This window comes from Pristis pectinata, chromosome 3 (assembly GCF_009764475.1).
Source record: "Pristis pectinata isolate sPriPec2 chromosome 3, sPriPec2.1.pri, whole genome shotgun sequence".
In the NCBI taxonomy this organism is placed as follows: domain Eukaryota; kingdom Metazoa; phylum Chordata; class Chondrichthyes; order Rhinopristiformes; family Pristidae; genus Pristis; species Pristis pectinata.
In genome coordinates this window covers 26558277-26583822 of record NC_067407.1, presented here as the reverse complement: position 1 = coordinate 26583822, position 25546 = coordinate 26558277, and the positions used below count along the sequence as shown (strand labels likewise).

General features: G+C 36.6%; 2 protein-coding genes across 6 annotated transcripts in view; one reads left to right on the top strand and one right to left on the bottom strand.

The window, feature by feature from the left end:
• The window catches only part of LOC127568299 (ERI1 exoribonuclease 3-like), a 308692-nt gene extending 308580 nt beyond the window's left edge, over window positions 1-112 (bottom strand). Inside the window, exon 1 of one of the 2 annotated variants that reach the window (XM_052011886.1) lies at window positions 17-112. The gene's annotated coding sequence lies outside the window, so the exon portion shown is untranslated. The remainder of the gene's footprint in view (window positions 1-16) is intronic. The other variant, XM_052011887.1, reaches the window with a different exon arrangement.
• Window positions 113-2764: 2652 nt separating this feature from the next.
• rnf220a (ring finger protein 220a) overlaps window positions 2765-25546 on the top strand; it is a 386135-nt gene continuing 363353 nt past the window's right edge. The window contains exons 1-2 of one of the 4 annotated variants that reach the window (XM_052011819.1): window positions 2765-3030; window positions 4155-4894. In XM_052011819.1, the coding sequence (XP_051867779.1) occupies window positions 4267-4894 (628 nt within the window). In that variant the 5' untranslated portion in view covers window positions 2765-3030; window positions 4155-4266. The remainder of the gene's footprint in view (window positions 3031-4154; window positions 4895-25546) is intronic. The other 3 variants (XM_052011820.1, XM_052011817.1, XM_052011818.1) reach the window with 3 other exon arrangements.

The window sequence follows — 25546 nt, the reverse complement described above, 5'->3', positions numbered from 1 at the left end:
CCTCGGCCTTACTCACCCTACCTATCCTGCTTGGTAAACCTTTCGTTTGACCCGAATCGTAATTGACACCTCCGCTGGCCACTCAGAGCCCGGGCTTTGTGCGGAAGGGGGCGACGATAACCAATAACCTTGGAGAAAGGCGGTCTGACTGCTCTGGAAACTGTCGTCATCAGGTTTGGTTGAGAGCACAATGTTGCGGCGCTTCTCCCCGGCGACGCGGTGGGATTCTGGGAGTTGTAGTCCGCCGGGGTCGGGCGATCCACCACCCGAGGTCAGACCTGCAACACTTCAGACCACCCACTAAATCAAAAGTTGGTTGGGAGGGCTATGCAACACTATGTATTTGTCGATAGTTTCATTAAACCAGTCAATTAGGTCACTTTATTGACTATTTTGATCCATTAGCAACTTTTTACAAATGTCATGCTGAACCTCAATGACTGACGTTCTGTGACCACGTCAATATTTGGCGGTCTGCTAATAAACGCACCATAAAAATACAATAATAAATGGTAAAATGCTATTTCATCTCTTTCTGCTGTGAGCGTGTTACAAAAAGCATCCCGTTTCCCACTACAAGCGCTGGACTACAGATGCCTCGCACGCTGAAGTCTTCGGTACCTTTGATTTTCTGGTTTAAGGACGCTGGGAATTGTAGTTTAATACCACATTCCATTCAACAGGCTTGCGAACGCAGTGAATTGCACCGCACTGCATTTAGTTTTGCTGTAAAATGCCGCGAATTTTCAATTAATTTTAATTACATTGCTATTTTACAATTCTGAATGAAGTTTTGTTTAGGTTTAAATGCAAGTTTAAATGATGTTTCATCTCCTCCAACAAATAACGATAGTCAAAAGATGTAAAATCATATCACAATATGCAATATTTATGCAGTTATTTATGCTGTTGTAATTCGAATGAGGTAAACTATTACTGCCACATTATTAACATTATTGTGTCTGACGCATATTAGGTTTGGTTTTGATTGAATCCTTTGTAGTGCCTATATCTGATGAACCAAAATATTGTGATATGCAGTAATAAAGCTGAAAAATAATCTAGAAAAAACTGTATCGTAAAAACAAAACACCTTTTTCGCTGGTTGGAATCCCACTTACGTTAGGATTAAGCGTTTCCGATGTTAACATAGTTACATTATTTTGGGTTTTCTTGCAACTACAAGCTTATGCATCGACTTTTTAATGGTTGGGGTAAATCTAGGTGTGTATTTTGTTGTGGGCTGTAATATATTTGTAGTGTCAGCAAGTTCTTTATCCGAGTTCTTTGGTCACGTTAAGCTGTTTACGTTCAATGGGAAACTGAGATAATTAATAACGTTAAGTATTGATTTTTTGGGGTGTTCGTTGAAATGCGGGCTTATGTAGGCCGTCAAAGGGGTTGGTGTAATAATAGGTACACCAACGGCGCGAGTGTATCAATCTAGTATTACAATATTTTACTTATTTTTTTTATGCAATTAGTTGACTGATTTGGGAAATGGTGCTTCTCATTGTCGTTTCAGGCCTAGGATTCTTTCGGTAAGCACCCTGTCCGGGACTTAGAGGAATAACTCTGATCACGGAACTTTTAACAAAAAATGACTGTGTTCTTGTTGAATGCTTCCTCCCCACCCATTATTAATTTGGGCCGGTTATTGTAGCTTGAGGAAGCGATCCGGGTATGATATGGAAAATACTGCGTTCTCGAACAATGTTGACTAGGGTTTGAAACGGAATTTGTTAAATAATAAAACAAACGAAACGATAAACCGACCAAAGGGAGTGAACGAAGGCATTCGAACAAATCACCGAGAGTGAACAGCAAGAAAAAAAGTAACACGAAACCAAGAACGCTCAAAATGTTTTGTGTAAGTGCATTATGAGTGCAGCTATGCGAAGAAAAGGAAAATTTCACGAATCCGGGGAAGTTAAAGAGACAAGGAAAAGAAACACTGCGGCAGATGATGCCGAAACTCTTGCGCCCACGGTAAAGGAACCGGAAAGGTTTTATTGAAGGGGAGCGGTGTGGGTGGGGGAAGGTAGTGGGAGGGGGGGCGGTAGGGAGGGAGGTGGGTACACGAAGCAGAAAAAGATCAAGTAGAGAATCAAAAAGGCAAAAGGTCAACAGTTCCATGTAAAAAGCGGCGATACTTAAGAAAAGTAAAAAAAACTCAACGATCCTAATTGTAAAGCAGGAAAAGAATGTGGGTGAAGAGAAAGCAAATACCAACGTGTAAAATCGCAAAAATAAACTGTGGAATGACAAAATAACACAAAAGACATCCAAAAAGAACAGTTTCTAATACAAAGAAAAGGTAATAACAAAGTAAGGGTAAAGAAATTCAGCTCAGAGCTCCAGAGGATCTATCTACTTTTTATGAGTAAAAACCATTTTAAGAGTTAAAAATTTCACATGCGAACAAAAGAATAAACAGGAATAAACAAGTACAAAGACAGATAAATATGATTGATGTTTCAAATGAAAAAAAAATTGAATCGATGAAGCAAGAAAAGGAAGGGGAAATAAGGGAATACAACCAGCTAAATTAAAATAAGCAAAGAGAGGGACAGAGGAAAAAGTCGCAAGAGAAGGCAAAAAGGAAGAGCGGGAGATGAAATGATGAGTGTGGACTACAATTCCCAGGTGCCAGTGTGTAGCCAATGCGGTTGCGCAGTAGGCTGTTGGGGACTGCGCTGGTATATTGCTGTCCCGGTGAGTGAGTTCTGAAATTGACGCACATACATACACACACACACACACACACACACACACTGACTGAGCCAAGCGGCAGCAGCGGAGCAGCAGCACAACATTCCTTCTCTGATCGGACTCGGGATAGGGATCCCTCTGTGCATGTAATCAACACCATTCTACAACAGCAGACTTCATTCACACACATTCCGTATTCCAGACTTCCACTCCACAGCCCATATATACTGAAGGAGAGTTTTGCCAAAAGAAATAAACCTTTTATTTTCGAGTATTTATGTTCTATTATAATAAGTGAAAGCATCCTTGGGAATTAAAGTAAGTACAGTAATAAGAATGTATCTGTGATGTGTTGTCTCCAACTTTGTCCGGAAGTCATTGTTTACATACTTCATGGTCTGTGTGTGCCGGTGCGTGCACCTTGCAATTAAAAAAAATACTGTAGTAAAGTAGTTAGCCCAGACAATGTGTGTTCATTGCTTGCGTTGCAACGTATCGCCTGAACTATTTAAAGCCTTATTTAGAATAAATTGCACTGTGATGATTACATGTGAGAACTGTATTCATAGTGACTTATACAATGCGTTTCTACACAGTAATATCTGAGTTGTTGTTAATTCTATACGGCACAATTGCTTTGCTTTTCGTGCTATTCTCTATTTTATTCCTTGATGATCGCTACTAAGCATCATTAAATTAGCTGTTTAATTGACCTCAGTTTCAAAGTTGCAATGAATTATCCGGCACTGGATGTTATTAATCTTGATAGTTGTAACAAAAGTAGCAACTGGGTTTTTTTGGTGTCTTGATGTCTGATGACTGGAAAAGTATGAGATGATTTAGTGCTGGTACGTTTCGATTTTTGGCTGGAGTCCTGCTTTCTCTCCTTTTTACCAGCCCTGTCATTCGTTATTAGTTACTATTGATCGTTTTGCAAAGTGATAACTGAACTAAAATTAATGTCAATTCTACGGCGTAAATCAATACGGTTAAGTTATTTTAATCTTTATTTTTTACCGTGTGCCAAATTAAAAATCTGAAAGGTAAACATATTTGTATAAAAAAAACAGTAAAAATTTACCTTTATTTCTTTGGTGAGCAAGATTTTGAGGGGAAAGAATGCTAAATCAGTAACCACCTCTTGTGATTTCGGAGCAATAAATGCATTTTTGATCACAGTGCTATAGAGGCTCTGTTATTTGGGGTCAGTCTTTAAGCCCGTGACTTTTTGACATCAGAGTGTATTAAGTATAGATTTTCATAATTACTGTGGTCAAATAGAACCTAATCTATACAAGCGTCAGAATCCTTGTAATCGGATGCAATGTGTGTGTGTGTGTGTGTGTGTGTGTGTATGTGTGTAACATATATAAGGCAAAAGGAGATGAGAATGTGTGTGTGTGTGTGTGAATATTTATTTTTTGTTCTCTTTATTAATATAGGGTCTATCAAGCTGTGGTGTTAATGATGTCACACTGCTCTTTATAAAGCCAGCCTTGCCTGCATTTGAGAAGGTCATATATAAGTCTGGTACGAGTGTGCAAAGAGTTTCCAATGGACTTGCACAGAACAGCTTTCAAGATGGAGAATTCTTCCTACCTCCCTAATCCCCTTGCATCTCCAGCTTTGATGGTCCTTGCCTCCACAGCAGAGGCTAGCCGAGATGCCTCTATCTCTTGCCAGCAGCCTAGACCTTTTGGAGTACCCGTCTCAGTGGACAAAGATGTCCACATCCCCTTCACTAATGGTTCGTATACCTTTGCCTCAATGTACCATCGTCAGGGTGGGGTGCCAGGGGCCTTCCCAAACCGAGATTTCCCCCCTCAGCTTTTGCATCTGCATCATCAATTTGCACCTCCAAATCTGGACTGTACCCCTATCAGCATGCTGAACCATAGTGGTGTTGGGGCATTTCGGCCTTTTGCCTCCGCTGAAGACAGAGACAGTTATCAGTCTGCCTTTACACCTGCCAAAAGACTAAAGAACTGCCATGAAACCGAATCCCCCCACCTGAGGTTTTCAGACTCTGAGGGCAAGGAATATGAGTTTACAGCCCAGCTCCCATCCAGTTCCCCCAGCTCACTAAAGCTAGATGACTCTGGAAAAAAGGTCTTTGCTGTGTCAGGTCTCATCTCTGACCGAGAAAATTCTGCAAGCCCTGAAGAAAGTCGAAACGAGAGATGTAAGTGTTTGTTCTTTTACTTATTTTAACTTATTTTTGACTTTTTTAAACTTTTGCAAATTCAAATATTCCGTTTAATGTATCATATGCTTTCTGATAACTGTGTTTGACATAATCTTTGAATCTAAAATAAATTATCTTATGAGGTGGTTACTTTAAAATTCAAACTATCTGAGCTCAGAATTGTTCTATTTTTCAATTGAAAACTCAAAAATACGAGGACAACATCTAAAATAAATGCTCTTGTCAGTATATCACTTCTCATCTTACGTATTTTAATTTCAGTTGCGGATGTTTGTTTGCTCGAGAGCAGAGTTTTTAATGGTCTACATTTAAAATAAAACCAAGTAAAACAAATAGAATTGTGTCTTCTAGTGATTAAAATCCTTTAAAAGAATTAAGTGAAGATCATGTTTCTGTGGATAGCTAGTGCTATAGATATTCTTATAAAGAAAAGCTTATTGCTAGCATTACTCAACAGCATCCCACTTCCATCCCCATCCCCACCCCCAACACCAGCACAATCAACCAAATAACTTCTGGAAAAAAGAGAGAAAAGACCCTATAAGTGAGAGGAAGCCAATCCCTGCATCTGTATTGTGATGTTTGTTGAGTTAAATTGTAATTCCAGAAGTTTGTGGGGCACGTCAGTGCTTTGAGAAGAAAGGTGGTGCTTGGAAGATGAGGTGATAATGGGTGATAAGTTAACAATCCTCAACTGTGGGAAGCTACTGACTTTTGTTGCTGTTTGTTTTGGTTGAAGAAAGAGTAAGAGGCGGCAAGGGAAACAGGAGGAAAAAGTGAGAATAATAACAGAGCTGAAAGAGTGAGGCAGAAAGTGAAAGCAAAAGGATGTAAAACAAAGTGAGTGATAAAGAATAGCATTAAAAAGCTGTTGGTGAGGAAGAAATACATGAAAAGATAGCGTATGAGTACAGATCATTTCAAAGTTTGATTGCAGTAGGGAACACAGATGGGCTATATTATGTTAAGAATGAGTAATTAAACTGCAATTGTTGAGTCAGAGTCCAGGCCCCTATCTTCCTTCCTGAGCCATTAACAAAAAAAAATTAAAACAACAAAACGTGGATGTCTTTGCTTCCTTCCTGACAAGACCAACCTGGTTGCTTTTCTTCTTCATAAATATCTTCTGATTTATTGAGCAAACAAATTGGAACAGTGTTGGTGGGATGGTAATGATAGGGGAAGTAGCACAAATTGAAACCTATATTAATATTCTTTCCTTTCCCTGCAAGTAAACTTTGCATGGGTGTTCTTATAATCATATGGCTGTCGATGTGTTTTGCAGTACTTAACCATATGTGAAAACACTGATCTTTTCAGTTCTTCCCATTGGATTTCAACTGGCATCCTTTTCACATTTCTTTAAGTGCTTCCCTCCCCTCTTTTCCTCTGCCCTCTTCTTATGGTAATGATAGGCACTAATATGGAAAAATCGAGAGGAAGGCAGTAGTGGATCGGCTTTGAGCACTTGCTGAGAGCTGGTATTATACAGCCTCAGTCTTTAAGCCTGTGGTATAGCGAAAAGGATTTGAGGGTTGTTGGAATGAATATTGAGGTGCGAAGGAGATAAGACAAAGGACAATTGGTCTTTAACACAATGCCATTTGTTATAAGGCTGAGGTGTGAGTTGCCGTAGTTAAAATATCTGCCTTGTCTTATATTCGTATTACATTGCATGCAGCTGGACTAACTGTATCTTTTAAGCAGATAAATATACAATGGCAGCTTTATAGAATTGTAAATATGAATGCGAAGGAAAAGCTGATCGTATGGAAAAGTATTGAAATAGTTTGCAAATAGTTTGCTTTCGTCCAAGTATATTTTTGTAAAAACTGATTTTATCAATGATGATTTGCCAGCCATTATTTCTTTTTTAATAAAAGCAACATTAAAAACCTTATCTTCAATATTCCAGACCATCTGTCTTTATTTTAGGAATTCTTTACACCCTATGGATAAAATAAAAGATTAACCGTCTCCATTTTGTGAATGATGCCAAAACACAAACACATTAAAATATAAATCTGATTTGTTATAAATAACTTTGCACTAGATTTCAAGCATCGATTGAAATTACAAATTAAATTTCACTAGACATTCCTCTACTTAATATCTAATTTTTGTCTAGCAGAGGTTAATAAAGTATGCATTACAAATTTAGTTTTTAAGAGTGGCAGTATCATACATGAATGCCTAATGTAGATCATTTATAGATGTTGTTTTAAAAACGGTACTTGATTTTTAAAAATTGATAGTAATGTGCCATTTCTTCAGATATATTTATTAGCAAAATTGTTATGATGTCAGTTAAACAATCTATACATTTATAGCTTTATCTATTGGTCTGTCTACGTATTACTATTTATTGCTTTAGCTACTTTTAGTTAACACTGATTGCATTGCACTAGTGTGTAGGATAAATGGTTGATTTACAAAGTGGAGTTTCATTACGAAGGCTGTAACTTGAAATATTGCAGCTAAATGGTAATATGTATGGAATTTTTGGGGCTGCCAGAGGCTTAGTACGCAGATCTGTCACTTTCCCTGAGCAACAACCCTGATGACCTCTATTCAAAGTGCCATCGATTTCCTTTCTTTATTTCTTCCCAAAAAATCTGTTACAAGACTGCTGCCAAGGGAGTACCTGCTCAATTGCGGCATAGCAGTTCTTCACTTTTAAATACTGTTTCTTAGAAATAAAAATGAACCAATTCAAACTTTGAAAATTTTCCTTCAAACTGAAAAAACTGAATATGTGGTGCAGTGCTACAGATTTTTTGGTCCCTATTATTTTAAATGATTTGGACATTGTGCGTCTAAATAAAGAAGCCTGGTTTAAAAGGGCTTATTTATTAACCTGAGCACTGTACTTTATGATTGGCAAAATGTAGCAAGACAAATATTCAGAGTTGTTGCTCAGTTAGAATTTTCATTTGTTAAAAATGTATTGTGTGCGATTCAGGTCTTGAGCAAATGATTCAGAATGAGGCTCGTGGCTACCAGCATACAGCCAATTTCCTGCTTTGTTTCAATATTTTGTTTTGAATTAGTACAGTTTAGCAAAACATTTTCCCTTACTGTTCAAGTACAACTTCTGAAGTACAAAAGGATAAATAAAATAGTGAACAAATTTAATACTAATGAGAGAAATAATACTTAGGAAAGGTTTTGAAAATGAACGTTGCAAGGAGAGAGGAAAATTATGAACTAATTAGAAAAATCTGAAGATGTTTTGTCTTAATGACTTAGCTTAAGATTTTATCTGATCTTTCATGCAATCATGCACATTCAACTTGCCACCATCTCTGAAACATAAAAAAGAAACTTTGTGTACTCTTGCATGTAATTAATGGTTCTTGAACACAGACTCAGCAGCATGTGAACACATCCAACATTTGTTTAACTAAAAGTTGGGGAACAGGGGTTTCAGGAATTGTAACATCTCAGAATAATCACTGATGTTGTTGAAAAATATAGTTTGGAATGAGGGGGGTTGCAATGCTTGACAGATACCTTCTCAAACCCATAATCTGTGTAACGCTTTGCATATAAAGTCTTGGCTTTGGGTTAAAAACAAACAGCTCCTCAGATGCTAACAATCAATGGCAATGCTGCTTGTACTACATTTTGTTAGTCCCTGTGCAATGTTTTTTTTCATGTTAGACCTTCTTTCTTTATTTTTCATTTCAAAGTCTTCTGTTCACAGTTAGTGGCCCAATTTAAATTTTTGTTGTAGAATCCATAGCAAAGTGAGGCGTCTGTCTTGTCTATCCTTGTTTTATTTGTAAATGCCTCATTTCTCCCTCATTTCTCTGTAGGGGTACTATCTCTGTCTGGCAAAACATCTTTATTCTCATCAATTACTGCTCATTTGCCCTCTGTCTACATTTGTGCAATGTGTCTGGTCTACAGAGGCTGAAGGGGAGCTTGATGTTCAGTCAGTAAACCCACCAGGGAGACTCGGTCAGTATCCTCAGCTCTCTCCGACAGCGTGATAGCACATACAACAAAGCAGACTACTGTCAGAAAGCAAGCTAACGTTATACCAGACGTTTGTAACCACTTTTGCCTTTTAAATATAAATAATATTCAATGTCATAATTTGTTTTTTTTTTACAAATTTCGTGTTGATGCTTACTCATCATTAGAAACTCTTGACTCAATAGAGCACAATTTTACATTTTTGAAATGATAGCCATAATTATTAGTCAACAGTTTTTAATAGCAATAAGATCATTTTTAATGGTTTTCTAAATAAAAAATATGAATAAAGTAAATTTATCATATTTGCTACAAATAATGGATAATCCTTATTATTTTGTAGATTCTCAGTTGCACAATGTATCTTTTCATCAGGCAGGAGAAAGTATAAAATAGTAAAAAAAGTGCAAGCTGAAAATCTTTTATCTCAGTATGACTTTCTACTGTTGCTCAATAAATGTGATAAATTGGTATAATTCAATGAAACTAGAAAATATATCTTGTTCCATTCTTCCATTTTGAAAATAATTCATTGTTTTACTTCCAATGTAGATTTTCACATGAATGTTCAATCACTGCAATACTAATAAAAGTTTTCACTACTTTCCAAAAAGATGAACATATAACAGCAGCATTTCTGAGCTAATAACTGATAAACCCTTTAACTATTGTAAATCCTTTCTATACAGAAAGTACGAGTTGTTGTAGAACAAATAAAACATAGATACATATAATGAGGAAGAGAAATATGTCAAATCTGACCAGTTACTGACTAGATGGAAGCAAAAGCATACCCAAAGTAGTAATGAGGATTCATCAATGAACAGAAAAATACTTATCTCGGCCTTTGAAGAGTAACAAAATGAAGAAGGAGAAATATATGCTTTTAAGGATAAATAAATGTAACATTACAAAAGCCACAGATCCTTGCAACAGGTTTGCCTGTTGCTTGCCAGCTCGTTTTTTTTTATTCAGCAAGTATCTTGTCCTTTTTTGTGAAAAATGGGTAGCAGCTGCTCTGGTGGGCTGTGTACCGTAAGTATAATTCAGTGTCTCAATTGTGTCTCCCTGCTTGTGTGCGAGAGGGAGAGAAAGAGCCATCCCTTTGTTTCCTTTGTGAGAGCCAGGTGACAGAGCCAGTGTTGAGAGGGCAGAAAAATAGCAACCGGCAGTTCTCTGGCAGCCGAGATCAAAGAAGAAGGCAGGAGGTCTTTTCAAATTGGGGGCCCTGGTGTTGAAGCTATAATCACAGCTTACAGCCAACCAGTTTCTGAAAGATACTAGCCTGGAAAAGGGGAAAAAAAACTTTCCAGGAGCTAAGATAGTTAATTAAAACCAGCAAACAGGTGCCCTAACAGCAGCAGTGAATCAAATCATAAAGTTTTACAATGGAACGGTTTCTTTAAAGGCATAGGCAAAAAAAAGAGCAAAAGAATTGGCTTCACCTAGCATGTGGCACATGCCATTTACAAGCTCAGAAGCTTTTTGGAAGAATATAAACACTTACAGTTTGTTCACAGAGTCTTGCAGATTTAATATATTAAAATGTCCCTTTCGCTTCTAGTGCAAGTCAAGCAGCTGTTTTAGTTTATTCAAAAAAAAGGCTGTGGTTAATGCAAAATCAGCAGTGGCACAGGGCTTATAAGAAAAAGATCAATCATGGAGTGGGGTGATAAATTAGACACATCAGCGAAAGAGAACACCTTAAATCGAGCTGGCTTGGTGACGGGGGAATGTATGTTGAAGGATGGTGGCTGCTTGTGTTTTTCAATAAATAGAAACATCACAATGAATGGAGCAAAGCAGACATTGAGTTTAGAATGTGGTAAATCTCTTCAAACCCAAGTTTTAATGTTATTTTGTACAACTTCAGCATCACTGTGAATTAATAACGGAAAGTGCCAATAGTATTCCTTTTGCAACTTGATCATAAGTAAAAGTCCTACAGTTTAACGAAAAAATAAATATTTCACTCTATATAATTACTTGAATATTTATGAAATAATTCAAGGAATATATGTTGGATTTTATCCCCTCATATTCATATTTTATTTAGACTTAATGATTTAAGGAGTTAGGTAGTTTTTTAATAAAGAGGTAGTATTCTTGTTGATGATAATTATGTAAAGTGGAAATTTAAAAGTAATTAGACCAAGGACAACAGGTCACCGAGTTGTTAATCACACAAGAAACCCAGTGAATTCACCCTAGCTAAAATGCACTCATCCATTTCCCTCAGGAAGACAGCTCATCATTTACATTTCTGATAGACAAGATTTTCCGTCCTCTTCAGCCCAACTGTGGAACAAGCATAAGAAAAGTTGGCATCCATATTAACCAGGCTGTCTGTTCACCCCTTAACAGATTGCCATTTGGAGTATTGATTGAGATAGTGAGAGCATCAGGTTATAAACGGAAGAGGGAGATCTGTGGTTGGGGGCTGGTGTTGGGGTGGGGGTTGTGGTGGTGCAGGGTAGGATTGAAGAAATAAAAATGAAACATTTTAGCAAAAGTACCTCTTTTTTTATGCCTCATTGCAATCAATGAAAGAAAATAAAAGGTCAATCCATTATAGCGTAGGCTGAATCACTTAACATTTTTTCCAAGAAATTAAGGAAATTATTTATTAATGAATTTTTGTGCTCAAATAGCTAAACAAATCATTCTGTAGTTTTTTCCTACAGCCTTTATAGTTCTAATTATTGAACTGTCCTTATGACCAGGAATTAATTTTTGTGTGGCCTAAAGTATTCTTTAAATTTATTTCCATAGCAATTTTAAAAAGGGAATAAAGCTGTAAAGAGAAGGTGATAAGGGGTTACCAGTCTCAGATATCATAGTATTAATCCCAATAGTTGTGCTCTTGTCAAATTAATGGATTACATTTTCTCCCTATGACAAATTAATTTTAATGATGACTAGTTTTATTATGAGGTCTGTTATTGCTTGTAATCTGTGCAACAGCTTTAGGTGGGTTTTTTTCTGTTTCTTTTTCTTTTGTTTAATTTAAAGTGTCCTGTAATCACAGGGGTGTTAGCATATGTGGAAAGGGTGATATGATTTATCCTGCACAGACAGCCATGACACAGCTGTTTGGAAGATAAAATAGTACAACTGTGTAGCTACAAAATGCTCTCCTTATTATACCTCATTAAAAGCAGGCTGTGATAAGTCAGCCAGGCAATGAATAAAATCTATTGCCTGTGTAGAAAATAGATATATAAGTACCTTCAGTGTGACGGGGGGGGGGGGGGGGGTGGGTGGGTGGGTGGGTGGTGGAAGCGTTAAGTGATGGTTGGGGTGGGCTGTTCTGTGTGTGTGTGTGTGTGTGTGTGTATTTATTTACTTATGACAAAGCTTGGAATAGAAATAATGCCTTCTTTTCCTCTTTTCCGTTTACCTGCAAGTAGAAGCAAAGAGAGTATAATGGCTCTAAGTAATTAATAAACCTTTCAGGTGTCACAGAAAGAAACGAATATTTGATTTCAAATATTGTTCTCAGTCTTGCCATGTGTTAATTTGACCTTTAGTTATCTGACTACCTAAAATCATAGCCTCTTTGATCACATCTTTCCATATCATCAATGGATTGCAGTGAAATCTGGAACACAGGAAAAGTTCTTTGTCATTGATTGAATCTTGTGTCATAGTTTTGTCATCATTATTTTTCCTCCCCGAATATTATGAAATTCGAGTTTAGAGGCAGCCTACTCTGCTCCTTTTGGAAAAAGTGGGAAACTTGTCTGAGTTTCTCATGTACATTCACAGGGATGTTAAGAATTTGAAAATCTTTCATGTATAATTTCACCAATTTATGCGGTAGCTTATGAATTTTCAATTGTAGATGGTGGCTTTGGAATTATTATCTAACTAGTTTGTTATGATATTGTGAAATCAGTTTGCTCTAGATAGGATTCTTGTTAATACATATCAGAGAATCTTTTTCTGCTGTGGTGTGGCATGTGTGGGAATACACTTTTTGGATACAATTCATGATTACTATTATGCTAAGTGTACGTCCTATGTAAATTTTACATAATTTTAATGCAAGGATAAAAGGATCTCTTCCTGCCATATTTCACGAATAGACTATTTTTTCTAAAAGGATTGTCAATGAATAAGGACATTCAGTGAAAGTAAAATATAAAAAGAGTGTAATGAGGAATGCATAAAGTATTTTAAAAAATATATGTATAGAAAAATAATCAGCAAAAATAAGGATGTGGAGAGTGAAAGAGAATATTTTCAGTGGATAAGAATGGGAAAGGAGCCAAAGTGCTCAATAGTTGCTTAGAATGAATAGGTACAGAGTATGAAAATATAAAATAGGGCAGAAGGAATAGCCCACAGATAGAGTTATATGAAGTAAGGGTGCATACGCTGAAAAACTAATACAAGGTATGATTTCACACAGTCAGGAAAGACACACACAGCAGTGTAGATAAGATTAAGCATGTGAATTACGTGCAAGTATATAAACACATAGAAACTGCAACAGAGAAACAGGCCATTCGGCCCAATTAGTCTGTGTCATAATTAACACACCTGGAAGCAAATATTTCTAATAATATTTACCCACCCTGTTCCCTTATCCCTTTATCCTCTTTTTGTTCATCTATCTATCTAACTCAGTCTCAAATGTTGACATAGTTTCTGCCTTAACCACTAACCCTGAAAGTGAATTCCACAGCCTTACAACTCTCTGTGTAAAGAAGTTTCTACTGGTCTTTGTTCCTAATCTTGTATCAATGGTCCTTCACGGTTGACCCCTCAACTGTTGGAAGCAGTGTACTTCTGTCTATCCTTTGAGATACTTTCATAATTTTAGGCAGCACAATCATATCTGTGTGCAATTTGTATTCCAGTCAAATTGATGACATTTTTAAAATCTTTCTTCACGTTTATATTTTTTCTTATCAGGTACCATCTTGTGATTCTGTATTTTAGCTAAAGACGAAAGCTTTAATATCCTGCTTATAGGTTGCAGCCCAGTACTTTACACAGTCATCTAATTTAGATCCTATTAAGTTTTTAAATAGGTTATCATTATCTCTTGTCTTTTATATTCCATACCTCTTGTGATAAAATCTAAAATTGCATTAGCATTTTTTTTACAGCCTCATCAACCTGAGATACTTGCCTATTTCATCTTGTGAACCTGTTTTCCACCCCCCACTCCAACACCACCAAATGCCTCTGCTGTTCCACAGTTCTAAGCCTACTTCCATTCAGATTATAATTACTGGTGTTATTCACTTTTTTCCAAACCACATTTCCTCACACTTAGCGACATTGAATTTCACCTGCTACAGTTTAGCCATTGTTTTATTTTATCATCATTCTTTGGAATTTCATCTAGTCTTCTCTCAGATTAACAATATGTCCTATTTTGATATCTTCTGAAGGTTTTAATATCTTATAGGGCTATAATCCAAATTACTAATGTATGTAATGAACAAGTATGGCCCCAGAACTGAAGCCTGCAAGATAACATGATGATTTGTAACCATTCTGAAGAACTGTGGCTGAGGAAATATGAAACAAAAAGATGAAATAACAAGAATAAACATCATGACTTAGGCTTTATGGAGCATAAAAAAGTGAGGACAGATTGTTTACAGGTTTATGCAATAAGTATAATCAGTAAATCATGTTTGGCATATGTTATAAATATTTGAATAGGAGTATGCATATAGTGCAGGTGCCGGGAATATAGGTATTCAAAGATAATTTTCTTTGTTGTTATCAATTACTATAAAATTACTTTGTGGAAAATAAGATATATCAGACCTTCATTATTTCATTGTTCTGGATTATCCAATGATTCTAGGCAAGTGTGATATGGACCTTATGATATAGACCTTCCTAAAGATGTCAGTGGAGTGCCAAAGTACAGAAGTCATAGAGGGTTCACACCAAATCTCTTCAGATAGCAATATCTAAGGCTGATGACCAGGGCTGTTACCTATAAGCCAATCAGACCTGCAGTTGCAGTTTTAACTCTGCTCTCATTCCCTGGCACAAGGCCTTGGCAAATTGGGATGCAGAGAAGCCTTGACAAGCCAGCACTGTATAGTGAATGTAGAGAGAGGAAAATTCAAAACTGTCTCTCCATCAAGTTACTATGTGCACATTGACTAAGAATGTGTAGATTAAACGTAGACATGGTTGTCCATGATGGTTTGTATTATAAATAATGGGTCTCACTGCTGAAATCCTTATATACTCTTGCTGTGCCAGACACGACTTTTTTATTGACCAATTTGCTGGTTTCAGCCCTCCTTTAAGTTGAAGCTTATCTAAAATACTATTGGTTGTGGGCTTTTTCCTTTGCCACAAATCCCGTATATGCTTAATTTTAACTCTTTCTCAACCCACCCAAAAGAAAATAACAAAAAAAATTATATGGGACCATTGGTTTTATAAATAAAGTCATGGAATACAAAAGCAAGAAAGTCATGATAAATCTTTTTGAAACACTGGTTCAAACCCCAGGTTTGGGCAGCATATTTGAGGAACGATGTGAAAGCCTCAGAGAAATTATAGAAGTGATTTACTGGAATCATCCCAGGAATGAATGATTGCAGAGTTACATAGATAAACTGGAGAAGGTGGGATTGTGCTCCTTGGTACAGAGGGAATTGAGAGGGGGATCTGATAAAGGTATTTAATATCATGAAGAGTCTAGACAGAGGAGGTAGAGAGAAACTGTTCCCATTGACAGAAGAGTCAACAACCAGGGGACATAGAATGAAGGTGATTGACAAAAGAACCAAAAGCAAGATAAGAAAAACATTTTATGCAATAAGTGGTTAGGAACTGGAATGCACTGCTTGGGGTAATACTGGAAGCACATTCCATCAAAGAAGGAAATTGGATGTGTACTTGTAAGGAAAGAAAATGCAGTGCTATGGAGGGAGGGCAAAGGAATGGGACTAGCTGGAATCCTCTTGCATAGACCCAACACAGACTCAGTAGCTTGAGTGGTATCCTTCTATACTGTAAGCATCCTGTGTTCTGTGATTAAATTATGCTCTTCCATCACTTCTGGGCTCACTAACCTTCATTGGCTGTTTGCCTTTCTTTGTCTGGAATTCAGAACCATTCTTATCTACAAATCGCTCATAGAACATTATCTTCAGAATACCACCGGATTTTTCAACAGCATTATGATCCAATCCTTCAATACTTCATCTTTGGTGTTCACTGTGTGCCCTCCTCTTTTTATTATTTTTCAGATGGTGTTATTCTGAGCATAATACCTTGCTGTCCCCAGTGTTATGATTTGACCCTTCAGCATTTCAACTCTGGTGTCCAATTCATGACCTCCTCTCTGTTTTCCAGAGTCTCCAGCACTTAGACCTATTCTCTGGAAATTCTTTGCTTCACCTTCATTAAAAATCTCCTTAAATCATTCATACTTGAATGCGCTTTCAGTAATTTCATTATTTGTCTACAACTGTTCAATGACTTTATTCCAGCATGAAGTACTTTGATGTGCTTTCTACAACAGTGCTATAATTATGTATGATGCCATACCTAAGTTGTGGGATGAACTCCGAAGATTTGTAATGGAGTTATAGACAAGACAAACAAAATTAGGGCAATGTAATATTGACTTTCAATTCATTGTGATAATTTGCAACTTGCAATTCTGAGGGCAAAGCAACACAAAGTGCATAAACTTTTTTTTCTAATTTTTTTAAACATTTTGTACCAGCGAACCATGGTGTTGTTTTATGGCTCTCATTGATAACCAGCTGATGTCCTTCTTCAACTGTCCGTATCATTTTTCAGTAAGCGTTAGTGTAGAAGTGGCACTAATAGCCCAGAGGCTGTGGTGGAAAAGGGTTGTTGTTTTTCTCCCTCTCACACTGAGACTGGGCAAGGCATGGCACGAACACTCAGCCCAGACTTGCCCAGGAAGCAGATCCAACCTGGCCTATCAACTATCCCTGACTGGAGGAATGGACTGACTTCCTGAAATGAAAATCAAAAAGCTACAGATACTGGAAATCTGAAATAAAAGCAGAAAATGCTTGAAACACTCAGCAGGTCAGGCAGCACCTGTGGAAAGAGGAACATAGTAAATATTCATAGGAACATAGTAAATGTTCCAAGACTCTTCATCAGAACATTCTGCTGAGTGTGAATTCCTGAAACCTTTCCAAGCAACCCACCATTTTGCTTCCTCACTGACAGTCAGAGAGACCAGAGGCTGTATTCACTGATCACTCCATATGCTCTTCCTTCATTCCACTGCCACTGTCTGTCTACGAGCTCCCTCCTTCCTTTCCAGACCAGGCAGTCATAATCACTTAAGACCATAAGAGAATCAGTGTGTGAGAGAGGAAGAATCAGTGTATGGGGGACAGAGCAAGGCAGCACTTGGCACTTGTGGCTGGGGCAAATTACTGTCTCAGAACTCTGACATTGCAGAATTTACTTTCTGCAAAATCACAGTTTAGGTAGGGCATTAATTATATGTAGACCAAGCTGTGAGACTGCACACAATGAATGCAAGTTATGGTGCAACAAAAATAATCAAGGAATAAGAATGTATGGAGGGAGGTTATGCCCAGGGAATCTGTAGAAAATGGATATGTTCAATAAGTGAGGAATTTTAAATTAATGCTGCACAGCATAATGGTTTATAGCATCTTCAATATACATATCTTACATTATTATAATCAAGCAGCTCACTTTTTTCATGCAGATCCAATAATGAAATTTAAAATTCATCATACATATTGTCAAACATTTTGGTATCACAAGCAGACGTTCTAGGATCTTGTTAAACTCTATTTTTGTACTTTTTAAACTAGTTTTCATTTAATGGAAGTTTAGAGAGTTGCAAATCGGTGTGCTGTGCCTTATATTTTGCAGGTTATATATTCAATCTCACAATTCGACTTATTTTCAAATTATAAAATGACCTTGTTACTCAACACTACCGAGGAGGGAGAACTGATATTTGTAAAACTAAATGAGCAGTGATGAAGGGCCTTGCAGGGTTAAAGTGATCAAACTTGGGCTTGGTGATTCATAGAAGTAACAAGAACAAATCATGTGTTGACTGTGCAAATTCACCTTTGTTCAGTAGATTAGTATACTGGAAGCCACTAAGAAATGAATGTAACTGGTTCCAAATAAATGTCGCTTTGTTAAGTAGATAGTTAACTGTGTACATTCTCTGAGATTGACAATTTGGTGAAATTAAAACTTAATCAAGCATGGTTGTGTTCTATTTTTGAATAATTTAAAAGTCAATCGTTCTCTTAAAAGTGTAGACTTGCAGTGAAGATAAGGTTGATGTTGATTCAGCCAATCGCTTTAAAACTTCACTCCATCAAGTACAACTGTTTAAGTTTATAATATTTTAAGAAAAAAATTATAAAGTTCTTTCTAAGGTTTGTCATTCAGAAAAGCGTTTAGAGATGAGATTTAAATAGACAAAACACAGCTTTTTCAAGGAGCTGCATCAAGTTACATTGAATACACCCTCTGTAGTTGGAATTAATCTGCAGTGGCGTTCAAACCTTTGTCCCAAGCTGTAAGTCTGTGGTTTTATTAACTCTGTTTGGAGAGTGTCAAAAGAGTTTTAAAGACATTCCACTGAATTTAAATTAGCTTTAACACCACAAGTCATACAGTAGCAACATTACAATGCACTGTGGCTATAATATGGTAGATAGAGTTAACAACTTCAAATCTGAAGAAAACTTTCAACAAAGAGAGAAAGAAACTTGAAGGTAAAGTTTAAAATTAGTCCATAGTCTCCTCTTTGCATTGCTAATAGTAAATATGCTTAGTGTCCTAATTAATATGCTGAACATTCGGTGCTGCTGGTATCTATGATAGAAGGGACCCCAAAAGTTTAGTACTTGAATACTAAGTACTGCATTTTCACAGGCAGTTACATTTTCATTACATTCCATACATTGAAAGGAATCACACTTTTGCATCTCCAGGTATGGTTTTAAAATGTTGCATAGTTACGCAAGGACATAACCTTTGAAATAAGTTATTTACAGCTAGTTTTCATGAAATTATTTTCAAAGCGTTTTTTAGTCCCTTTCATGTCACAATGGGCTGCATGACCTCCTTCAGTATTTTAAACATGTCTAATTCTATGCATTTTAATGAAGAGATGCGATAAAAACCATGTTTTCTACTCCCCTGGCCCTTAGGTAATTAGTTTTCCTTAAATATATCTCCAAAAATTACTTTATTATTAAATATTCACAAGTACTAAATTAATTTTGTTTGTTTCCTAGTTTCTCTCTTTTTTCATAAATACATTGAAGTTGGGGCAAAAAAATGATGTAAATTGTTGAAGAAATGTTCTGTTATTTTTCTGCTTAACTTAGCATAATTATTGTTTCACTTGCCCACTAATGATGATATTTAGGACTGCACTATCTAAAAAGGTTTCCAGTAAAGGGGGAATTGTCCAACTTACTAAAATGTTGAGCTTAAATTTTAATTAACAGATCATCAATCTAAATAAGGGATGAATATATTTCATTATCCTTATCAGCTTGCCTTCTCCATGAATGTAATCACACATAACAGAAGTTTGGTATACCACCTATTTGAAAGAATCATATGAACTGAGATATTACAATTTTCAGTACAAAAATCAAAGAAGTAATTCCTTTTTGTTCCACAAAATGTAATGAAGACCATGCAGGATAAGAAATAATAATCATACTCTATATTAAAACTAGGTTTATTAAGTTAATAGAGTTTTAAAAATGAATACTGGCTTGCTGTTTGACACCACTGAGTTCATGACCAGTTCAATAGTGGCAAGACTAAAACATCTTTGCCTTGAAATTAGATCGTGTTGCACTCTTTATTTTAGAGCTGTGCAATTGAAAATGTACTTATGTTAGAAAGAAACACAATAACAATCATTTCCAGGTCATTTTGCATTACTCTGGATAGTCAACCTGGCTCTTGCTGACGTGTGTCATGCTTGCTTATCTGCTGTGATTTCTGCATCAGGTGTGCATTGTGTCATATCATTCTCCATGCACTGCTCCTGGTTGAGCATTGGAGGAGAAATTAAACTCAGTTATCCTGCAAGTGACCAATACTTCACAGTACCACCCACAGCCCCAACTGATTGATCTTCTCCCTGATCCCCTGATCACCCACAGGACCTTTAGATATTCTCACATCCCCAAACTTTCAGTTTTCATTGTGCCCTAGCGGATGTCCCAAACTCCACTTCTCTCCACTGCTTGGCCAGTTATCTGCCCTTAATGTGCCCACTGATCCCTCCTTTCCTGCCACCAGCCACAAGCCCAATCCCCAATCAGCCTACAGCTGCTGGCATTGGTCTCAGGTGGCAGATTTTAGCTCCAAAGAAAGTTCATTAGGTAGCAATTGAGGCATTGGTGCGTCACTCTTATGACCATCTAGTGCACCCACTATGGCACATTGACATTTCTAGGATCCTGAGCTCTCCAGGAGAAGTGACCAAACCAAACGTAAACTGTCATTAGAAAATTTAGTGGAATAATTACAAAAAAATGCTCACATGTAATATTAAAAACTTACAGTAAAACATTTGACAGACTTCTAGTGTTATGGTTCAACCTCCTATTCAAGGCCACCATCTTTGGCATGCTTCTAAAGGAGGCATTGAAAGTTGAGGTGCTATCAGTTGGCTTTGGGGTTGCAACATTTCCTGCTGTTTATTGTGAGTGTGGATAGGATTAAAGAGGTTGATGCTACCTGGAGCAAGACAAAGATGAAACATAATTCAAGACCTGGATTCAAAATCCAGTGAGGTTGCTTGACAAAGAAGCCAGTCACTGCCTGAAACCTTGTTGCAGTTATGAGTTGCTAGTTTAAGGGACTTTTTGGATAAATTATTATTTTTATCAAATGGAACACTTAGAAGGGTCAGTTCTGTATAAACAGAAATTGACTATTAATTATACTTTGTATAAAATTAATATATGATCATTTTTGCTTGTTAGTTATGGAAAGTTTTAATTGGTTAATCTAAGAGTATAATAATAGTTCTAGTTGGGAGATAAATAAGCTGAAATGTTTATCATGCAACTACACGGTTGGCCTGGAAAAATTATGAAAATAATAAAATTGATCGGATTTGTTCTTGAATTTCAGACACAAAAGCATGTTGAAAGTCATAAGCCTTTTGATAGTAGCTACTTGGTTTGTAAATTACAGGAGGGTTCAAGAGTTGAAAATGGCATGTTGATCTGTGCTGTGAATCTGAGATGTTGGCTTATGAAGCCCAGCTCTCATCTCTTTGAACACAGAGAGAAATCCTGAAGTTCTACTAATTTCTTGCTCATTTGACAGATTGCAGAGCAGTGAAATGCTGGGATGGACTCCCACCGAGACAACACAGCTATAACCAGGAGATAGTTTGTGTAGCAATTGTTTGAGCTGACCCTCAAAAGCTCCTGATCTGTAACCGTGAAATCTCTAATCTCATGGTGGCAGGAGGGAGGAGTAGAATTCACACATGCCCCCGACAAAAAAATTATTAGAATCATGGCTTATCTTATCTAATCATACGCCTTCATCTGGAGCAGATATTTAGAGTATCATGGATTTATTCTTTGTTTATATTTAGGCTATTCTGTGAACAGACTCAAAAATTCAATACGTTAAGTAGATTAGAGTTTTCTAAAAGCTTATGTTTATCTTTAAAGAAAAGTTTCAAATGAGAACATTGTCACTCAAAATATGTTCAATGTGCAAGAATGCAAAAAGAAATTTTAAATTATTGGATTCAAATCATTCAGGAACAAAATAATAAATAATTTATTTAAAGTTCTTTATCTTTGATGCACTCTGATCAGACATAAAATAACAAGTACATAATAATCAGTTTAGTAATGAATCATAGGTTAAAGTAACTTTGCAAGGTTGTAAAAATTATCCAGCAATAATAAGATTTTCATCCTAGAAACTTTAAAAATGACCAAAATTTGTATCTTTCATGATTGTCAGCTGTTTGTATTGTATCTAAATATTAAATTCTTGCTGTCAGTGTATTTTTTTCTGTTGAACCATCTTACATAAAAATCTCTCTCCTCTGTTGCATGAACAAATGTTTGAAATGTTGGGTGAAAAAAAGGAAAAGGAGAAAATAAAGCTGACTGCAGATGGTGCGGTGTTTTCGATGGTCTTCATGTAACCAAGGGGTGTTTTCCCTTCTCCTCCTCTATTGTGCTGAAGTTTCTTGAGTGGGTGTGACCGTTCTCCCCTCTGTCTCACTTTGTCTTTTTCTCCTCAATGCACACTTTCAAGCCTTTCCCCTTGTTAAATCCAGTGTGCAGTGCCGTGAATTAAAAATGAGTAGGGAGAGACGCTATAAAATAAACTCACTGGAATTGTGGGTGGTCATCAATAACTGAGACAAAGCTAAACCTGAAAAAAAACAAGATGCGGGGAAAAACACAATTTATAAGAAGAAAAAGGATCTGCCTGAAATGTATTTTGTTTGTAGGTAGAAATTTCTTTCAAGGATGTTTCAATCTTGGTCAGGCATTAACATGCAATATGCCGTGGATTGAGCATCAAAAGGTTTTTAAGCACAGAATTTCAGTGGGTGTTTTGTGTGTGTCTGCAGCATAAATAATGGTAACTTTATGGTTATTAGGTGCAAGTGAAGACACAGTGGCATACAAGCGAAGAACACCAGCTCGCCTTCAAAAGAAACAGCCTGGCATAAAATGTTCTGATAATTGCATTACTGTGGGGTTTAGTCTTTTTTTTGTGTCTGATTTGTCCCTTAAGCCAGCGTAACGCTTCTGCTGCTGAAGGAGAATGTGAACTGCAAATCGTAGGCAGAGCGTGAATGACACTACATGGTACACTGCTGCTTCCTTTTTTTAAAAAATCTTTCTCTCTGATTCCTCTGCCACAGCCATTCAGCTTCCACTGCATCCCCATTTTACTCCCCAGTTCTTTCTTGCTATTTCCCCACATGGAAGTACACACAAACATAAAATATATGGCAAAATAAGAAGCTTCATAAACTGGGTTTGTGTGATTCAGTGTTAAGTTGAACTTGCGTATTACAGTTGGCAGCTATCTCAACCTCATAACAAGGAGAGATTGCATCTCTCATGTGAAGAGGTTCCTTGCATGTGAAGTGTTGGTTTTGGACAGGTTAAGAGGGGCCACAGCAACATGAGGATTTCAAGCCACATATCCATCTATAATGTGACAAGCTGTTGCTTTTTATTCAATAAGGCTTTTCCCAAACCTTTTTGCTCCAGGAAAGAATTATCTAAATTTTTGTAAAGTTTGTAATGGTGCAAATTATATCTGAAGGTTGCCATTGGTAATAATTGAAAGACTCTTAGTATGGAAATTTTTATCTCTTAATAGGGCAGTGAAATTAATATTTCCATGTAAGTATTGCTATTAATTTTAATTAATTGGCTTCATGCTTTCCAAAATGATGAAAGGAAAAACAGAATGTAGATGAATATTAAATATTAATTATTTTCCTTAAGTAGACAAAATATAAGAAATGTTGTATATTATAACAACAATGTCATTATTAAACTTTATTCTCCTGTTTTTCTTTTTTTTCCCACAATTATTACTGCAGCATTCAGGATAGAACCAATCAATGCAGAACAGCGAAGTCCCAAAATGAATCCAGAAAGTGAAACTAGCTGATTTCAATATGGATAATTAAGAGGGTGGATTGGGTTGAGTGCTCACATTTGGTTAGTTTGGCAGAAATCACTGTACAGCATCACAAACAGTGAATGGCCATTCTGTATGGTACCAGAGTCCATCTAAGGAAACACAGCACAATATGAGCAGATGTTTTTGGACCAGAAGGGAAGAACAGAAGAAAAAGCTGCTTATTTCAATATAAACCTTTTTGCTGTCAGTAAATCATGCCGTAGTTCAACTTACATTCCTTGCTGAATGCATGTTTTAGATTCCCTATAACAATAATTCAGATGTATTTTTTTTAATTCATGCACAGGATGTGACACCACCAGGAGGGCTACCAGTCATTGCCCATCCTTAATTGCTTTTGAGAAGTTGTGCTGAGCTATCTTCTTGAATCATTCCATTTCTTGTGCTGAAGGTACTCCCACAGTGTTAATGAGAGAATTGTTGGTTTGAAAAGCAATGGACACTGTATAATATTCTCAGTTGTTTGGAGCTTCAAAATTGGGAGAGTATTTTTGCATTTCATAAGACTGATTAAAACTCCTCAAGCATTTAGACACATTTCCCATTACACTTCTTGTGACTCCTTGCTGTTGCTTAACATTTACATCAGATTTGCTTTATCTTCAGCCACTGATTTCTGCAGGTTAACATGCTGACGTAAACGGTTACACAGTCAGACATTGCCCGCCACTCAACCAGCACCTCCACAGAGATGCACGGGTAGTAATGTTTCATTCATTCCATTTAAATGTATTTCACGCCTCTATGATTTGCAAAATGTGGTGGATTACTTCCAGATGCTGGCCAGACTCTGAAAGTACTGCTAATATTTTTTTACTGATTTATAAAAAAAATGAGTAACTACAACCCAGATTGGTGCCACTAATGATAACATATAAATCCTTAAAAATTGCCCTTTATTTATTCAAAATGTTATTCTTTTTCAATTGGTCAGATAGTGTGTCTCACTCTATTCCTAACTCACTAATGTTATACCCATTAAAATAATTCAGCAGTTAGAATAATAAATGAGAAACACAAAGAAGATGTGGAATATTTGTCAGTGTGTTGGCTATGTTTTTCTCTAATAACATCTGCTGTCATTAGTCTCATTCATAAAGCAGACCATAATTTTATTTTTTACTAAAATTATGTTTTGGAAAAATAATGGGGCAAGGTACTGGGTTTGTGTGTTAAAGGTCTATAATCAGAGTGGATTTAAGCTTATCAAGGCACAGAGTGCTGAAATGCCACCAAAGTTTTCTGCCAAAGTGGCCATCATGCCTTGACAGTCATAATGTGGCCTGTCTTCTGACCCTTAAATGCACTCAAAAGGATCAGGTTTTCTGTATTATCCAAGAGCTTGAAAAGGACCAAGTAAAATGGGGCTTTTGTTAATTCTCTCGCTTTCTCTCTTTTTTAGAAAATCTAGTGATGACTGCTGTTTTTTATTGGTACAGAGACAGTAGTGACTGACTGTTAGCAAGCCATCTGTGCCAGCATTTAGGTCAGTGCATGTAAAAACTGTACAGTGCTTGGAAAAGAAATCTTTTTAACCACTAAAATTCACTGCATTAATTCTTTTGTCAGCTCATTGTTTTTTGTGGGCAGTGTACTAAATTTGAGCTTGTCAAAAGATGCTTTTAATTAATTTGCATTTGTTTATACTTTCATTTTTTTGTGTTTTGTTTCATTCCCCCTCCCTCTTTTCCCTTATTTTAATAGTCCTTGCAGACAGTTCACTGCAACATATGCTTTTCCAACAGGCAGTGCTGGGTGATTTGGGAATGTTAACTTCTCCATGACTGGGTTAATTAACAATACTTCCCTTTGTTGATCGGCTTATGAGGTGGATGGAGAATCTTATTTTTTGGCTTTGCTTTTTGCTGAAACTGAATGCCTTGCCCTGGTAATGCTAGTGCACCTTAGTAGGTACACCAGATGGTCACAACA